Source organism: Phasianus colchicus, chromosome 14 (genome assembly GCF_987193195.1).
Source record: "Phasianus colchicus chromosome 14, bPhaCol1.hap1.1, whole genome shotgun sequence".
NCBI lineage: Eukaryota > Metazoa > Chordata > Aves > Galliformes > Phasianidae > Phasianus > Phasianus colchicus.
In genome coordinates this window covers 6,786,067-6,804,952 of record NC_143449.1, presented here as the reverse complement: position 1 = coordinate 6,804,952, position 18,886 = coordinate 6,786,067, and the positions used below count along the sequence as shown (strand labels likewise).

The window sequence follows — 18,886 nt, the reverse complement described above, 5'->3', positions numbered from 1 at the left end:
ACAAAAGACTCTCCACAGTTTTCAGGAAAAATTACAGGCACCATTGTCTCCTGTGGTCTTGAACTAACCCTCAGTAGGGGATATCTCAGAGACCTACCATTCATTATCTTGTCTTAGTTTTGGAAATGCAATTCCTAAGTGCAATCTGCTCAAAAGAAAACAGAAATGAAGGTTGTTGCAATCCATTTTTAGGCAGTTCTTCTGATTTTAAGGTTTGTATGTGTTTCTGCTACAGTCTGACCCCCAGCATAAATTCATAGGCAGATGAAGTAGTCCGGGCTTACAGTGGTGTAACATAAACCAGAATGCTGTAAAATGGCATTTGTTTTTAAAATAGCCAAATGTGGAATAGATAACAGATTTCTAAGGTAGCCCATTTCATTGAAGTATTGTGTTATGTTCCATCTGCAGAATGGAAATGTACTGTGCAGCAGAATAAGATGTCCAAGCCTACACTGTCCTTCCCCTGTGCACGTACCACAGCTGTGCTGCCCGCGATGCCCAGGTAATTTATGTTAACGACATGCAGTCCTTTCTGAAATAGCTATTTAACATGCTCAGTAGCAGCAACATGACATGTCTGTGCTGTACACATCCTTCTGTATCCATTTAGATCACGAGAAGCTTATCCTATAGTAAGTTAAAGTATTTTCTGTGCTGGTTTCTTTTTAGGAGAAAGGTTTGGGAATTGGGTAAGCCACCAAGCCCAGTCCCTACAGCTGAGGCAGAAAGTAGCAGAATTTCCACTGACGAGGTCTAGGGACTATCTGCTCCCTACTCTTTCCATTGTATCTAACTTCTCTCACAATAAAACCCCATCCCACACATTTCCTAAGTTTGTGCTTTTGGCGCTTTTCATAAGACCTGGTTATTTGCAATGGTTCTCTCTTAATAAACAATTACAAATTGCTGTGTCAACATGCACTAATGCACATGCATTTGTATAGTATCACTGTACAGCCTGCCTGGTAAAATTTGTATTCCACATCTCATGTCCAGGCATAGCTTCATTAGTAGAGACTGTTGTAAATCATAGAAGCAGTGCTGTGGAAGTTTATGACTACATAAATCCAATTGGGTACTGTATAGTAAATTCCTCCAGACTGTACACTTATTATAAGCTCATTATTAAGAGCCACTGTATGAAAGAAACTAGGCAGGATCTTTCATGAGGCTGTTACAGCATTCCCGACATGGCCTAATGGCTGGTAGATTTGGCTGGAGCTTTTCCTTAAACGTCTGTCTTAGTGGCACCCCTTGTTTCTTATAAGAAAGCATTCATGCAGCATCACAGAAAGGGGTTTTATTTGACTTTCTCCAGAGTGAGTTTCATTGTCTGAGGAAAACAGCTGTTCTCTGACCAAAACCTGGGTGCAGGGGCAGCTTGCAGTAGTGAAGGGAGGGGCGTGCACAAGTCAGGTTGTGTTCTGCAGGGATTGCAGTGTACTGGTCACACTTACTGGAGAGCAAATGGCACCCATGAGTAAATTTTTGATAGCACTCATTTGTCACAACAATCATGCACATCTGTCTGTCAGATATACGAGGGCTGCTCCAAAAGTAATGCCTCCTGTTATATTATGTTGGCCTGCCATGTCAGAGGCAGATGGTGGTGGTACAGCAACAGAGGCTGAACTTTCCTGCCATTACATTTTGCTGCCATGCGACAGATGCAGCAGAGGGGCAGCCTGACAGAATGGCTTCTGACATGGAAGTGAGGATGAAGCAGAGGTTTGTCATTGAATTCCTTCATGCGGAAAACATGGCACCCATTGCCATTCACTGATGCTTGCTGATGTTTCTGGAGACCAACCAGTGGGTGTGGGCACAGTGAGGGGTGGGTGGTGCATTTCAGCAGTGGTGACAGTGAGAGCAGGCACTTTCACTGATTAGTATGAGAACAGCATGCGGGCTCTTGTTCATCGCTGGTGAACATGCATAGCTAGTGGTGGTGACTATATTGAAAGGTAGTGTTTTGTAGCTAAGAATTTGCTCTATCAAATAGTGTTATTGTGCTCTTTTTATCTCTTGTAGTTTCCATGGAAATAAATAGGAGACATTACTTTCAGAGCCATGTATGTATCAATATCTGACCTAAGTATCTAGAATTGCATTTTAAACAGCGGTGAGGAAGCTCCTCTGATGCCATGACAGAAATCTAAAACAGGTGGATGAGCTCTGTCCTGGAAGTGCTGCTATCTTTCTGTGGATCATAAACAGAATCCGAATGCAGCTTTGAACACAGAGATCTACACCATCACTGTACAAAGGTCAGGGAAATGACTCCTGTCCTTCCTGTCATTTATTCTCGCCTTTGTCCCAGAGTGCCAAGAGTGCATACACTGTGAGGTAATAACAGCTGTCAGCCCACAAGGCTGGTGTTAACACACACTGCAGCAGCCTGTGCCTCTAAATGCCAGTTATTCGTTCAAGAGATGCAGCAGCTTCCTAAACTAACATGATTAATTCCTGCTCATCAGCACAGAACTGCTTCCCTCAAGACATTTCCTTGTGTTCTGTTTCTTTTACATTTAAATCCCAAGCAGTACATCTTCTCAGATACCTCTGTATAGTTGTGGAAAGCAGCCTGATCACATTTACAGAGGAAACAGTTAGACATACATCATAATGAGAGTCACTGTACCTTAATAGCTTTCTGATCACAAAGCCAGTCTCACAACAGGCCTTTCAACAGTGACCTTCTGAGCCACCGATGCATGCCAGCAATGAGCCTGATACCTCCAGTCTGTTTCTCCTGCTGTACTGCTCTTATCATTGGCAGCTGAGTAGGGCAGCTAAGTCTCAGGAGCAGCTCGGAGGCCCCCCAGAGATCTGAATGAACTTAGCTGCCCCTAGACTTCATCATACTGACTGGGATACTGGTTGCACTTGGACTTGCTATGGGCAGGCTGACTGTTACTCGGGCAAGCTGGCAGTCACTTTTTGTTCAGGATGTAATATTATCATTTTGGGTTGAGATAATTATTGCACATTCTTTGAGTATTTTCGCTCTACTTCTGTTCTGGGGTGAGCTTCATCCTGTCCAACTCTAGATAAAAAATTTCAGCATCTAGTTGATGGTAACATTTTAGTGATGATGGTCTAATACATAGGAAAGAAAGGCTGTAAGATAATATGTTTTATTTGCCCAACTGGTGCAGTTAGGTAAAATAGTAAGATGCTAGAAACATGAACAACACTTCTGTTTGCAGATCAAAAGCAGAACCGGCTTGCCCAAAAGCTCGTCTGTTTTTCCAACTAATCCAACTTCCAGTTGGCAAGGGAATCACCTAGATACCCTTTATAGCTGTTGGAAACACAGTGTCCCCTGAGGGTGATTCATCCTGTTATCCAGAAGAAGAATTTTTCCCTGGAGATGCCTGTCTGATTGTTGCCTCCACTGATTATGGAGTGAGCACAGGCAATTACGTATGCTGGATGCTTACTTTTTTGACAGCTAAAGTTAAATATCAGAAATCCCACTCTTGCTATGCAATTAGTGTTTTGGGCAGCAACTGCTGGTTGAGGTTTTTGCATATCTCTGTACAGTATTTAGTATTGAAACATAAATGATTCTGGATTGACTGTTCTTGCTTCAGTTGCTCTTTGGCAGTGAACTGTTTGTCTTTTTTTCTGTTTGTGGGGCTGCAAACCTGATACCAATCAAGATTTTAAAACATTCTTCAATAACCTTGTAAGAGTAAGGGGCCCTGTAAACTCTCAAATCTTTCTAATCAAATTCTTGTTCTTCACAGACTTGAACTACAGTTTTGCAATATGTATGTTTAAATTGATAAATCCAGAAAATTATAAGGATGAGACTTTCCTGAATTGTCTTCACTCTTAGAATCTAGCTATAGTCTATGTGCTACAATTGATGGCTTCTAAACTGCTAGCTGGCAGCAGCTCATTACAAAATAGGAGTGCCAGTAAGCTTTATTTTTTTTCTAATTGAATCTGTAATGTAAATAAATCTGCACCAATGTGTTAAGCAAAAGATGACCAGGAATCTCTTGTGATTTTAGGGATTGTTTGTATTCTGCTTTCTGCAGTGATTACGCGTTTCATATTTGGATGCTCTGTCTTCAGTCGTAAATGTTCATGCCTGATCTGAATAGGAATTTCAAGCATTCTTGCACATCTTATGCCAGCTTTCCATTTCTGAGTATCCAGCACACGATGCCTTTTGTGCAACATCCTTTGCTATGTAAAAGTTTCACTTGTCTGGTTCCCTAGTTATTTTATAACAGAAGGTGCCTAAGCACTGTCCAGTAGCCTTTCATCTGAACTGCCCTCCTAAATACTCATTATGTTCTGACCCCTGTGTTTCCCCTCAGTTCCTCAAGCTGCATTTCAGAAATGAGTAGTGCTAGTCACAGTCACTCCTAGCTTTCTGCTGGCCTTGTAGAGTGCAACTGCACAAATAACTGCCTCCTTATTTAATCAAGCAGAGGTAATGCCAGGAGGCAGCAACTTTCATTGGAAACTGACCTTCTTAAGCACCTAAGCGGAGGAGCTGCTGAAGGGATTCCTTTGAGAAAAGTTGGCACTGCTCTCCCCTTGGAATTCATGTCTCCTGCATCCATAGTGACACTGGACTTGCTGACACAAAGAGATGCAGTGTTTGTATCCTGTCTCCCTGGCACCAGCCTCCATGAATCTTGAGGAGTTGTCAGACATACATTATGAAGCATCTTCTACTTTTCACCAGAGGTTCACCCTACCGGTCTCTACCACAGATTCATTGCTAACCTTTTGATATCTTTTCAAAACTTATGCTTACTAGCATTGCCAAAATCCAGACCCTGTGTCTTCTATCCTTCTGCAGCTCTGAAAAATACTATCTTCTACTATCTGAACTGGATTTTTATTATCACACCATGGAACTAAAACAACTAGCTTTGCATTCATTGAGACTCCTCTTACACATTAGTGAGGCCCAGAAGCATATCACCTGCTCAGGTCTGCTTTCTGACAACACACAGTTGGAGTGCTGAGCTGAGCTAAAGAGCTATCCATGCAGGGGGATTTAAAATCATACATCTGATCACACAACAGAGCTTGAATTCTTTCATTCTACCTCAGGATTGCTCCTGGCACATCAGGAGAGAGGTGATTTAGAGACTCAGGGAGATAATTCACTGCCATTCTTAGGGCTGGATCAGCTCTGGAGCTAGAGAGGATTTCACACCTGCTGCCCTCTGCCATGAAAATAAACTTCACATACAGCTTCTGAAAGTGTTCAGTTGCAGCTGTCTTCTCTCACTACTGTGGACAGTGCTTTTACAAATGGAACATTTATTATAAGTTGTATCACCTCTGTATGGAACAATTGGGACTCAGAGATTTAGAGTTTAGGTTTAGATTTGAAAAACTGAGTACACTCTGGAAGATGTAAATACAAGGTGGAGCATGCAGACATCGGAAGTAAAAATACACACTGCAGGATTTAGAAAGGGTGTCTATATTCCACTTGGTGGTTTGATTTCTCAGCAGATAAGGCAGCACACTGAGGTATGAATCAGCCCATCTGGCTCGAGTATTTTTTAAGCTTGCTGCCCCAACTAAACACACAGGCTTCCAGGAACGCTCATGATTAGTAACACATTTGTGTTTGAGCTCCTTTGGTACTATGATTTTTCTGTATCAAATTCAAACCACTTTTCTGACGTACTTCTTGTTGTTCTCTACATACTGAAATAACAAAATGCCAGGTGGCACCTACAAAGAGTTGACTAACTGCAAAGACAAACCAAATCGGGGATCTTACTGTAGTGGTCTTAGAACATCACCTGAAGTGGATGAGGCTGTGTCTGCATGGTAGACAGCAGCACGACTCTGTAACACCCATTATCTCTGAACTTGCTATTTGAGCCCTGGAGGCAGCCTAGGTGGGACAGCACAGAACTCACAGCAGTGCAAAATTCACTCAAGAAGCAGAAAAATAAGGCTGCAATGAGCTCAGTGCTGCCTTCACTGAGTTCCTTCCAGTAGCTTCTGGTTACCTTCCAGGTAACTGGTACATGCATTCTGTAGCACCAGTATTCTTAAAGACTCAGTCTTGCAACACCCTGTGTACATACTCCACCTTTTGACCTGATGTAGATTATATATGTAACCAAACAACCATGTGTATAATACAGTGCATCTTGCACTGTATTACAACCCAAACCTTCAGTGTGGGCAGCTGGAGCACTCTGGAATGTTATGCCCAGCTCCTGTTCCCTACACAACTCCTGTTGCTACCATCTAGCCTTCTCACAGAACTAAGTGAGAAACTCGGCCCAAATCTCACTGAAGCCACAGAAAGTTTTATTTGCCTCGAGTAGATGGGTCTCAGTAGGAAATAAAAAAGAGTTCATGTAAGAATAGTAATATTAAAATATGTTCAGGTGGTCTCTCACTATCAGATAGCTTTCCGTGCTGCTAGTAAACAGTTGTTACCTCCCATATGAAATGTATGTCTGTTGACTGATGCTGTACCATCTGAAATTAGTCGGAAACTCAAACAGACTATTACAGCAATACTCAGGATCAAAAATATTTGAGTAACTTGTCAAAGTGCGTATCATCCTTCTACAAATTTTGCCTGAACCACTATGCATGGTTCAAATACCTAAGCACTTCTTGAGAATTTGGAGATGATCTAGACTTCATGTGTGACTTGTGAAACTCTCTGCCGTCCAAACCAATCTTTGCCCTACCATAGAAGATCTTCAAGGTTCTCTTCTCTGACAGATTTCAATCATAGAAATCCTCTTCTGTTATGTTAACCTGTCCCTCTAAGTCCTTGGGCAGAATTTATTCAGGAACAGTTCTGCCAGAAAGTTTGCTTTCCATATTATTCTGTAAAGGGATTTGAGACCATTGGTCATGCAGTAGTGTAAGGAATCTCTGAGCCTGTGACCTCCTTTCCTCCTGCCATCCTGCAGTGGTAAAAGGATTAAGGAAGAAGATTACAGGGAAATTCTCATGAGAAGAGTGATATGCAGATAATATTTCATTCTTTAATGATTCGTAATGAAATTTCAATCTGATAGCAACAAATACTGTAGCTGTTGAAAGTGGATAGCTGCTGTGTTTTGAGACAATAACAACAAAAAACACCTTGCAGAACACACAGAGGCTGAGATGTTGACTGTGAGATGAAAAAAAAAAGCCAACAGAGCATCATTAGCTGCCATTTTGTGGAAGAAATTGTAGAGAAATCTTATCAAGTCCATCACTTATGATGCCTGTAAGAGATTCTGATACTGAATTCTTAGTTCATTCCACACAGGAGGTGGGAGCACAGTGCTTGATGCGTGATGGACTCTCAGTGCAGCAGGGATTCAGGAATTGTGGAGAATTTCTGTAGAAGTAATTGCTTGAGAATTACTAAATCTTGGCAGGAATGTTCAGATGAAAAAAAATCAAAGACAGCACAAGCATCATTAAAATCAGGTACTGGAAGTACAACATTATAATAATTGGGTTCCCTTTCGCAGAGCCTTCACTTAGCTCGGCTGTGTTCATCAATCATTGGTGGGGTTCAAACATCTAACCTAAGTGTTATCTACAAAGTCCAGTCTACCAGTGATGGAGTAGTGTACCACATGTACAGCTGAAAGTCCTTGGCAGCATCTCCATACAAAACATAGTACTAAAAATGTGAGGAAAAAGAAAACTTAGTATGCAGAAAGTGTTTTATGCAGAACTACTATGATAATAAAAGAGTGGGGAAACTTAAGGTAATTATCAGTGTTAATCAAACAACTGCACTGCTTGGAAGTTATTCTGGTTTTATTCTTTACCCATTCTACATTGTCCACAGTTATGGAAGCAGCCAAATTCTCTGACAGGTACTATAAGAAGTTAGACTCATGAAAATTTTGACCATTTAAAAGTATTATCCATGCTTGTCCCAATTATTTATCCACAGAATTCTTTTGCAACAGATGCATATATAGGATATATAATTATATATATATAATTATATATATATATAAAAATATATACAAATATAAATATATATAATATATTCATAACCACCTTATCAGTGAGTCCTACTATGACTGTTTTCCTCACACCAACTGGCACTGGAATAACAGCTGGCAAAAATATTTCTTTGGAGCTGCAGGCACATCTCAAATTTTAGAATGACTGGCCACATTCTCAGCATCCTGCCCACTTCTCAGCACCTTGTCACATGTCTGACACAAGCCTCACTTCATGGAAGAAACACTGCATATTCAGCTCCCTTTCACTGTTCATCTCCACCTTCCCTTGTTGCTGTTACCTCAGCATCTGAATGATGCTGGGATCATTCAGCAGTGATTCCTTAAGACCTTCAATGCATGCTTTCACACTGCCTGCAGGCCCTGAAGCTCCACCACTGCCTTCACTACCCATCTCTGCACTCTTCAGATGATGAAAAAGAACCCAGAAATAACCTGTGACCCAAGCTCTCATTAGTCATAGCACAGAAGGCCCCAGAATATTTATGCTAACATGCACAGCAGCTGATATAAGTAACTGGAGAAGTACTATTATCAATCGATAAGAGCAATTTTCAAATTTCTCCAGTCTGCATTTGGTTCCTCTGGGCTTAGATATGGTTACTCTGCATAGACAAGTTGGATATTCACATCTGGAATCTGAATGACACATAGAATGCTGCACAGTGCCAGAGAATAGTGAGATGTTCTGGTTTTTGCAAGGTCCCAACAGTGGGCTACAGCCAGATAGTTCAAATAAATAGCTTATTTGGAAATAAATGCTATTTGAAAATACAACAGTATAGGCATTCTTGGGAGGCATTTAATTTTTTCATATTGACCTGGGCTCAAATAATTTTGTTTGATTGGTAATTTGTTACTGGCTTCATAAAGGAACGTTTGCTATCACAGCCAGACTGAGGTTATGACTTGTTCCCATTCTGTTTCTTTGAACATTAAAAGTGCAAAAAATCTATCTGTAAATAAGCATCCAAAATGCACTGAAAAAAACCCATCTGCACACATGGATGACCAGACTAGAACTTCCATTCTTTGGACTGATATGATAGGGTAGGGTAGGCTGCTCAGAATTTTTCCAAGACAAGTTCCAAGAGCTTCAAAGATGCTTCAGAGAGGGTTCTAAGTCCAGGAAAGCTTAATTGAATTTGTTTCCTTGGCTGGGAAAATGACAGATAGAGTCATATAATAGTTCAGCTTTAGACTGGGAATTAAAATGGAACAACCTAGAAAGTGTTTTATGACTCCTTCAGAGTTTTGCTGAGCAGTTTCTTTATGCCACTATAAAAGAAAACACAGGAAATTAAGCTGCAGAAAATATATTAAAATAATGTGAAGAGCTTGACTTTAGCCCTAGAAAGCTCAAAAACATCCAACAGCCTTTTGAGGGTTTACAGTGAAACTACATCTTTGCTTTGAGTCTGTAGGAAAGTTTATGCTGTCTAGATAAGGTGCTACTAGTTCCTTCAAGCAATGAGTTTCATACACTCTCTACTGGCTGGCCATATTAAAGACTGGCTGTTGCCATTACCTCTGAATTGTTAGAGCTTAACACAGTCCTTGAAGTTATTTTAATGTAAAGCATTTTGTGGCTTAATATCTTTGACACCTGCATCTCTGAGAGGCACATATGGATTTTGTTTAGAACTTGTGTTTGCAGTTTTGGGATAGTGCACAACTTTCCAATCCAAATTTATTGTCAGCCTCAGCCACTGCTTTAAAAACAATATCACTGCACTGTTCTTGTTTTTTAAAGGGACCTTCACACATCATCTACCTTTCTTTAAATTGCAGATTTATAAGAATTTTGATGGTGATGCATTGCTGAGGGAAAAGGCTGATCCACAGCCTACTGTTGTCAATCAACAGGTTTCCATTAGATCTGATAGGTTTTGATGAAGCCTTCTACGAGAACAGATGCGGTTATTGACTGCAATGCAATCCCCTCTCTAGAAATGCTAAGGAGCAAGCTAGAAATATGAGACAGAAGATCAAAGAGGAAACTGCCTTTATGCTGTACCACACAGAGTAGGTGTTTGGGCCAAGTTCCAAATCTACTTAGTTCAGTGGACTTCAGATCAGACCTTGAGGTGACACATTCATGCGGACTGGAAACAAAAGTAGTAGAGGGAAGAAATTAAGTAAAGGAATTCTTTATAGAAAGGAAATGCATTTGCTGTCTTACACCGTGCTATAATCCCCCAAGAACCTGTAGCCACCTAATAGCTAGGTGAGCCCCAGGAGATAACCCTGCACTGAAACAGTGGGCAGCTTTTCTCTCTCTGAAGTTCCTGTATTCGCATGAGATGATGGATAGGGATTTAGTTCTGGTGATAGAATAGCTTTGCAGTATTTGTGTTCTTTACCCTTCTTGACATGATAGTGGTAAGAACACTTGCTCTTTCAGCATCTATTGGTTTTGACCTTATACAGCTAGTTTGCAATGGCAGTCTGCCAGTTTGGTTGTGCAGCCCTGAAGTTTCACTAACAGCAGATCAGGAAGAAGTAGTGCTGATAGGTATCGTGCTTTTCTTAGGCAAGTGTATGCACAGCTAGCAAGGGAAGTTTGGCAAGTGTCTGGAAAAAAGAAAAAGCATGCATTATCCCAGGTCACCCAGATCACACTTGTCTTTCACAATGCTCTATGCTGCTTATAAAACAGAGATCCCCTCTCTTCTCTGCTTTCTTTATCCCCTCTGTATTTGATTCTCTCTTACCAAGAAGCCCTAGAACAGCACACACATGCTAAGGTGGCCAGGACACGACTATGGAATGTCTCCTGCACTAAAGGCCTTTTTGGGGAAATGAACCTGCGGAATAAGAAAATCCACATTGCCAGCTCTGTGCTTTCTTGCAAAGGCCCCTCTGGTACAAATGGATCAGAAGATGAGCATTAACTGAATCTCTGTGTACAGAGCAAACCTACTGCTGTCATTTAACTTCAGTTTTATTGGCACTGCAGGAAAATAGGCAAGTGCTCTGTGTTATATGAAAGCACTGCTATTTATGAATGAAATGCACTGCATAAATACAGACGTATATTATTTGTGTTACCCTTTTCTCATATAAACATGAGGACCTTTTTGAAAAGAACATATTAAAAAATAGTTTGGATTGAACAGAGCATTAAGGTTAGTCCAATCAACATAGTTGTTCCAGATTTATTTAATGTAAGCATGTCAAAATCTGTTTGACTGTCACTCTCCCAGCAAGTCTCATAATCCCTTTCTGCAGGATGCTTCCCTCACTTACTTAAGTCTTAGGCTCTGTTCTGAGTTTGTAAGGATCAGATTATCAACACATATTCATTCCTCTATTCCAAACATGTGCCTCACAGAGAATAGCTGTTTCATATGTATAATAACCATATCCCGTTGCCTTATTGCATAGCAGAGGGCAGAGCCTAGTACAGAGGATTTCTGCCTGGAGGCAGGTTTCTTCATCCTCTGCTTGGAACATCACTAGCATTTAGCTTCTTTCCTGGGCTGGGAAGTGCTTTGGCTGAACCCTTTGGAACACAGATACTAAGTGTTCCAGGCAGCAGGGGTCAAAGTACTCATTACTGCTTTTTCAGAGCTCTGATTCTGCAGGTGGCAGGATGAAACACAGAATTGTAGAATAGTTAAAGTTGGAAAAGACCTCTAAGGTCATCTAATCCAACTGTCCATGTACCACCAATATTGCCCACTATGCCCTGTCCCTGATAATCACATCTACACAATTTTGAACACAAGGATACTGCTAATTAGAACAGCTGCATGATTGCTTGCATCTATGCATACTATTCCATGTTTTTCAATATTCCTGTCCCTAAATTAAAATTTGGTTTTTTTTGTTGAATTGTTTGTTAGAGTCTCAGCCTCCAGAGTTATTCACTGAAGAGCACTTCATTTGAGCAGTCAGTCCATAGCATCACTGGAACCCATTTGAAAGAAATGAACTAATGTGTGCTGCGGTGAGAAAGATGCTAAACACCATGTGCAAGGTGCAACCTTAGGGCATATTATTACCCCTAAAACTTTAGCACTCTTCACCAGAAACTCAAAAAAAAAAAAAAAAAATTAAAAAGCCAAGGACTGCTTTTGCTGCTGCCAGTCCCAGCTGCATCTTCAGGTAACAGCTGGATGTTGGGGTGGGAGGCACGCTTCCTACCCAGGGCAGAGCTGTGGTCACAAGTGACGGTGCTCAGGCTGGCTAATTTCAGGAAGTCTTGTTCCACACACAAACACAAAGTGAAGTCCATTCTGAGACAGATGCGCAACCCCTGTGAATGATGGCCCATTTAAAAAATAAAATATTTCATTGGCAGATGAAAACACTGCATTTTTCACTCTTGTACGCCTCTGGCAATTGTAGGCTGCATTCTGGGAGTAGTGGAAGAGAGGTAGAGAGGTAACAAAGAATGCTTCCAACATCTTATCTGCAGCTCTGTCCTCCCTGCATTTATGCCTCCAGCTCTTACCATGAATTACAGTCAGTGCAAATGGTTTTTTATTCTACATTGCTGCACTGATTTTTTTCAACTCACTTTGTAATCTGCAACTTCACCTGCAAGATTTTATGCAGAAATACACTTTTATGCTCATGAATAAGTGATCCCATTACTGTTTTTCTGAGTTTCACATCTTGGGGCCTCCTGGGATTTGTTCTTCACAGTGGAATCTGACACAGCCATTGTATCAGCTTTTGCACTGTGGTAAAGTACTGCCAGTATAAAGACTCAATATGCAAGAATTAGCCCTGAATCTCTCTACTGATACTGGTGTAAGTTACCTTAGAGAATGGTTTTGCTTATAGGGAACAGACCTTGACTCCATGACAGTGGAGAAGTAACAATAAACTTTTCTGAGGGGGACCTAGAGATATGTGCAGCTCCTACACAAGCAAACAATGTTCTGAAAACAAATCTGAGGTCACCTTAAGTGCTGCCCACTGTGTTGGACAGTGTGTGGACCTAAGCTGAGTCAGGTTTCAGGTATTTTTCAATAAGCAAAATAGTGAGAAGTACTCTTCTACTCTAGTTCTGCTCCGCTTTGGCACTAGAAATGCTCACAATCGGCACACTTCCAAGAATTGTTTCATTCTGATTAAGGACCTTCATAATTGTTCTTTCTGTGTTGCTTCTGAATAGTTATCCTGCAATTCTGATGCCAATTTTAAATGTCAAGGCAAGTAATATGCCTTCGCGTGATGTTATGTTGCAATTTGGGGTGACTTGATGATTTCTGCATGGAAGCACAGTGTGTGGTGGCTGGTTAGCTGGTGTCCAAAGACAGCTTCCTGCACTGGGATACAGCCTAGAGAGCTTTGAAGTAGCTGATGCAACTAAGCTAATTTCTCCAGTTTGTTCAGTAAATGTTAAAATTCACTGGGAATACAAATGATTATGCAGGAGAGATGGCAATGGGAATACAAGTGATTATGCAGGAGAGATGTCATTGCAAACAGTGGCCCCTGAATTATAGCAGGATTCAATTTCTTGTCTAGTGAATAGGACTCCAAAACAAATTGCATTTTCTTGGTCTGTGCATGCTTATGCTCCATGTTGATTCAGAAAACATGTTTCATAAAATCCTGTCTGGATTGAAATTCATTATCTATCACCTATCCACTTACAACAGACCAGAGAGAACAGTTCCCAGTATGGTAAGTTTCTTAAGGCATTAAACCTCGTGATTAATTTCAGATTGTTTAGCACTTGCTTGTTTTTACAAGGGTGGTTAATAAAACAGACAAACTGCAAAAACCAAGCCAGGCTGAGTGCCTAGCATTTCTGCTTGATATTAAAAGCCCATTTTTTTCAGTAAATGACACTAGGTGACTCTGAATGTTGCAGTTTAAAAATAGTTTCTAAGTCAGCAAGCCAAAAGTCTGTAGGATTTTTAAAAAATGATCTTTGCCAGATGTTCTGATACTAAAATAAGCAATAGTGAGAGTGTTAAGCAAAGTACTAACAAGCACAGCCAGAATATTGTACAAGAAAGTATCCCATGGAGATGCAGTAAGACCCCACAGACCTTACTGAGTGCTGTGCAGGGTGCTGTCAGACCCTGCTAAGCGCTGTGCAGAAGCCAGAGTTTTGCTTGCACACCTTTCTTGTCTAATTTGTACCATCTCCTCTTAGGAAGTACACTTGGTTACCATTTCAGTTTAATATTGGTTGCACATCAGACTTCATATCATAAATAGCTCACTGATTGTCAAGCCATGACTATAATGACTGTGAGTTCTCTTTGCCAGTTTGTTAGCCAGTTTGTTTGTTAGAAAGTGTATCTGTATGCATAGAAAGATCCAAGTTGCAGGCCTTACTGACTGTTGTAAGGACTGGAACCTGAAGCCCTTCCTCACCTCAAGCAAGTCATCTGCTGGTAACATTTCCCATAAGGTTAGTTTGCCCATGCTTTTCACTGCCTACACAGAAGTATTTTCAGTGATGTTACCACTGATCCAAAGAGCAGGAACTGCCAGTGGAATTTGTCTAAGCTATTCAAGGGATTAGCTACAGATAACTGATGCTCTTCTGCTTCATATCCAAGTAAGGATAAAGCATCTCAGGAATAAGCTTTTATAGCAATCCAGGAAGAAATACAGAAGTAAGCAGAAAGGGTAAATGATGCCATTTCCAAAGTTGCATGTGATCCATTGACACTGTTCTGTTGCTCCCAGGAGACTGGAAGCTCCAGAAGCCAGGAAGCCCCTGGAATTCCTGGCCAGGGTCTGTGCATGCTGTGCATACGAACACCCCCACCCCCAATTATCCGATGTAGGTTTCCATGAAAAATCTGTGACTGAGCCAGAAAATCTCCACTGAGCCAGAAGATTTCTGTAGTTTATCAAACTCTCTCTAAATATCTAATTCTGTTACATCAGAGACTGTTAGAAAAGCATGGGCACTGTACTTCACATTAAGTTAGTGTCCCTTCATGGCAAACTTCTTCTCATATGGTTTCTTCATGCTTCTTGTCAAAAGGACAACATTTCATACAGTAAGCAAGCTACAGCTATGTGCAGATCTAGTTCAGAGTGAGCATTAATATCAGGCTTCACTATAAATCTGAACAGATAGAAAATCTTGTTCTTTTCTAGATCAGCAGTTCCTCCCAATACAAGCTTTCATCTCCTCAGTCAGAATCTTAGAGAGCAGAGTTACAGCAAGCACCTAGGAGGAATCCTGAAGACAGGCTTTCTGTTGGCTTCACTGAGGCCAGGATATACCCTGTGTGTATGGCACACCATTAAAAAAGAGCCCAGGTAGACAGCAGAAGGTGGAGAGAATCCCAGGTTTTGAACAAAGGAATGCTTGGTATAAGAATTCAAGCATAGTCACCACAGTATCAAATTGCTTTTTAAAATAGAAAAATTTTGAAACAAACTAATTTTTGACATGGTTGTATTCTGTTGCCTGCTTGTAAACCCTGAAACCTTCAGCCAGACTCAACTTTTAAAGATACCTGCAGGGTCAGTTCAAATCCATAGCAAGTCATGTGCTCAGCCCTGGCTGCACATTTTAGCTCCTTGCTTTTACCTAATGCTAGACCTGTGATAAGTCAGGCTATCCATTTTAATAACTCACGGTCTTATCTTGAACCCTGTAAAATCACAGGCAATGCAAGCATAGCCTGTCAACCTCTATTTTGAAGTCTGCGCCCTTGGAGAATAAATGGCAGCCACAGAAACACAGCCACTTCCTTTTCCATTGATGCTATAACATCTTTAGCCTATGTTTTAAATTGCTTCCTCTGACATGCTATGAATGCCAAAAATGACACCACTGAACGTAATTAAAAGGATTCACACAGATGGTTTGCCTGGTCCTTTATGGAGGCGGCTAATTAAAGCAAGGTTAGTCAGCACCAATAAAATGCCAGATAAAGCTACAGGAACAGCTGTGATTAAGAAACAAGGTTTACAAACAGGACTCTGAGCAATGCTGCATGTTTGCAGTTAGCTAACCCAGCTCTTACGTACCTTAACTGAGGCACAGAGTAATGCATGCTGATATCAGCATTAATGGCATGATTTTTCACAGTTCCAACCTGGCATTTATTACAAGAATACACAATGTCTACAATTTCACATTCTACGGGAGAATATGATATGAGGGAGTTTGAACTCCTCTAATTAGCCACAATTCAAAGAGCACTGGAAAAGAAACCAAGGCAAGCCCCAGTTATAGAAAGTCACTCTCAGACTGATTTTCTCTCTCAAGAAGCTACATACAGGCATGTGATACAAAGCTTCCTTGCAGCTTCAGATGCTGTGTTTGGAGGAGATCAACTGCACTCATCAGTATGGTCTCTCCAGTATATAACACGATGTATTTTTCTGCAGTAAGAATCATGCGGTCTTGATCTAAAACTTCTAAACCTTGTTCTGTGCAACCAAGTAGCCCCACTCACTCCGTGTGCTCAAAGATAATCACATGCACAGGTATGCATCAGGACCAAAAACATGGTCTTACTGCCTGCTACTGAAACTGATTTTTCTTACAATTATTACATCAAATAAGACTTCCAAATAGCAATAGAATTGCCTCCCATGTTCCAAAGATAGTCTGGCATACTTGTGTTTTGGGCTGTATGTTACGATTTAGCTGTTACAGGCCCAACCTCTATCATCAACTTTAAAAGAAATCCAGATGAGCAGAACTACACACTCCAACCACCTACTGCTGTTGGCCAAGTACCTGTATGGGTAGCTCTGTTGGAAAGGAAAGCTTGTCTTTACTAGCGTCTGTATCGCGGTTAAGACACAGCCTCTTGATTCTTGTTTCTGAAAGACCTTCCTGGCTACAATAACTCCATTCCCAGCTGAAGTGCATAATTGCATTATGACCCTCCTGGTCCTCTGCTGATCTTAGATGGCCACCCCACATCATTTATGATATATTTTTAATAGTCTTATCTGGTTTTCTACCCCTTCTGTGCCAAACCTGAAGGGTCTCAGAGAGAGAATTATTGTTACCAAGGAGTGTATCTATCTTTGTGTAGTGTAATATTAAGCAAATACAGCAATAAATCCTGAGCTGCTGGCCTGAGCTGGTCCAGAGCAAGCCATCCCATCGCTATCTGTCCTATTCCTCCTGCAGCAGTCTAAAGCATCATCTTTTTAATTAATTGAGGAGATTCCTTGTGATTACTTAACCTGACAGTGTTGAAAACTAAGGCAGAAGTCAGAGTAAGCATGAGCTATATAAGAGAAGTTTTTGTGATTTTTTTTCCCTCTGCTGTTCACCTTCTAATTAGAAAAGCAGCATTGGTTTCACTCAGCCTTACGTTTCTGACTCAGCTGTCATGTACCAAGGCTGTAACCCTGTAATCCAACTGGAACCCTACAACAGTTCAAGTGTTGTTGGAGATAAATAATTGAGGATATGGGGACAAATAGGAGTATATAAAGAAAAGTTTACCATCCTCCTTGTCTTATTCAGAAGCTGCTATTTGAAGGCATTTGGCAATTTTGTAATAATCTGAGCAATGTGGCATGTACCAAAGTAAATCTGCAGTAAAATTTACACTCTTCATCCAATATTCTGATATGTCATAATGAGTCTTTGCAAACACCTCCAGACTACAAGCCAAACACTGTCTTTGGACAGGCATCCTACATGGGCACAGTACTGCCCTGCACAGGCTGCATGAACAGGCCCTCACATCCAGGCAAGAACCATCTGTGCTCTTTCATTTCTCCCATACTTTTCTTCCCAGTTCAACTGCTCTTCCAGTTGCCTGAGGTACAGGGGACATCTAGGGTTTGGCAATTCCTTTTTCTGCTTTCTTGTGCTTTCCAAGAAATCATGGTGGTATATCTTGTGAGAAGTGGCACTGTCCTGAAAAGTGCCTCTTCATTGTGATTTCCAATATTTGTGCCTAATGAGACAGTTGCTGAATTTGTTATTTGAATCTTTTCCTAATGACTTCCAAATTTGTCTTAATTAGAACATGCATCTTGCTATTCCAGAATGTGCATCACCAGTGAACTGACATACATTGCATTTTCATGCCAAGCAAGAGCATCAATGCTTTGTGTAACATGTTGGAAAGGTACCATTACATCTCTGATTGCACCAAAATAATGCTGCATTTGTCACTTCAGTGCTCACTCTGAGAGAAACCAAATATCAGACCTGGGGCCTTAACTGGCCCCTAATGGATAACTTCTGCCTTTCTCCCACAGGTTCTTTGCTGACCCCCTAGATTTTCAAATACCCCAGTATGTGTATGTTCCACAGGCAGATTTGACATTTACCAGATAACTAATATCTGATGAAACCGACGTAACAAAATACATGCTTTTATCCAAAGCTCTGAATGTCAGTGCTTATAATGCCACTATGTATCACCAGAAAACTCAGCTGAGAAACTTGCACTCTATGCACTCTATAGTTTCTCAAAAAGTAATCTCCCCAGGTTCATCTGGTAGATAATAAAAGGGACTACAGCAGGACCTGAATTTTCAGGTCAGGTTTCTTTTACATAAAAGCCCAAGCCCACTGAATGAAATTTCAGCTGCATTCCTAGAAAACTAAGTGATTCTGGCTCCAGAGAACAAATACCCCACTGTTACTTCCATAGAGCTCGTGTTCAAAATGCCTATTCCCTTGCTGAGATGCTAAATTCATGCAAATGTAAATGTATTAGTGTCAGATTTGCTGCCCAATATATATCAGGTGACTTACATTTCTTAGGTAAAGTATAATCCCTTTGCAGAGTTTGTCAGCTGTGTGATAAACAGTCTAGGGAATGTTTTACCTGAAGATATGGATAATATGGATAATTCTAAGAGTAAGAAGAAAATCTGACTCATGTAGTGCAGAACTCCATGTGATCTTGAGTTGAAACAAGAGGTTACAGGATCGAACGGACACCGACATCTCGTGCACTTCATTGTAT

General features: G+C 40.9%; 2 protein-coding genes across 4 annotated transcripts in view; one reads left to right on the top strand and one right to left on the bottom strand.

Annotated features, from left to right (window-relative positions):
* Nucleotides 1–18,886, bottom strand: part of PAK3 (p21 (RAC1) activated kinase 3) — a 226,555-nt gene that overhangs the window by 127,520 nt on the left and 80,149 nt on the right. The gene's annotated exons all lie outside the window — the stretch shown is intronic.
* Nucleotides 1–18,886, top strand: part of CHRDL1 (chordin like 1) — a 42,432-nt gene that overhangs the window by 8,074 nt on the left and 15,472 nt on the right. For both annotated transcript variants that reach the window (XM_090150088.1, XM_031594463.2), the window contains one exon: nucleotides 412–505. In XM_090150088.1, the coding sequence (XP_090006214.1) occupies nucleotides 412–505 (94 nt within the window). The remainder of the gene's footprint in view (nucleotides 1–411; nucleotides 506–18,886) is intronic.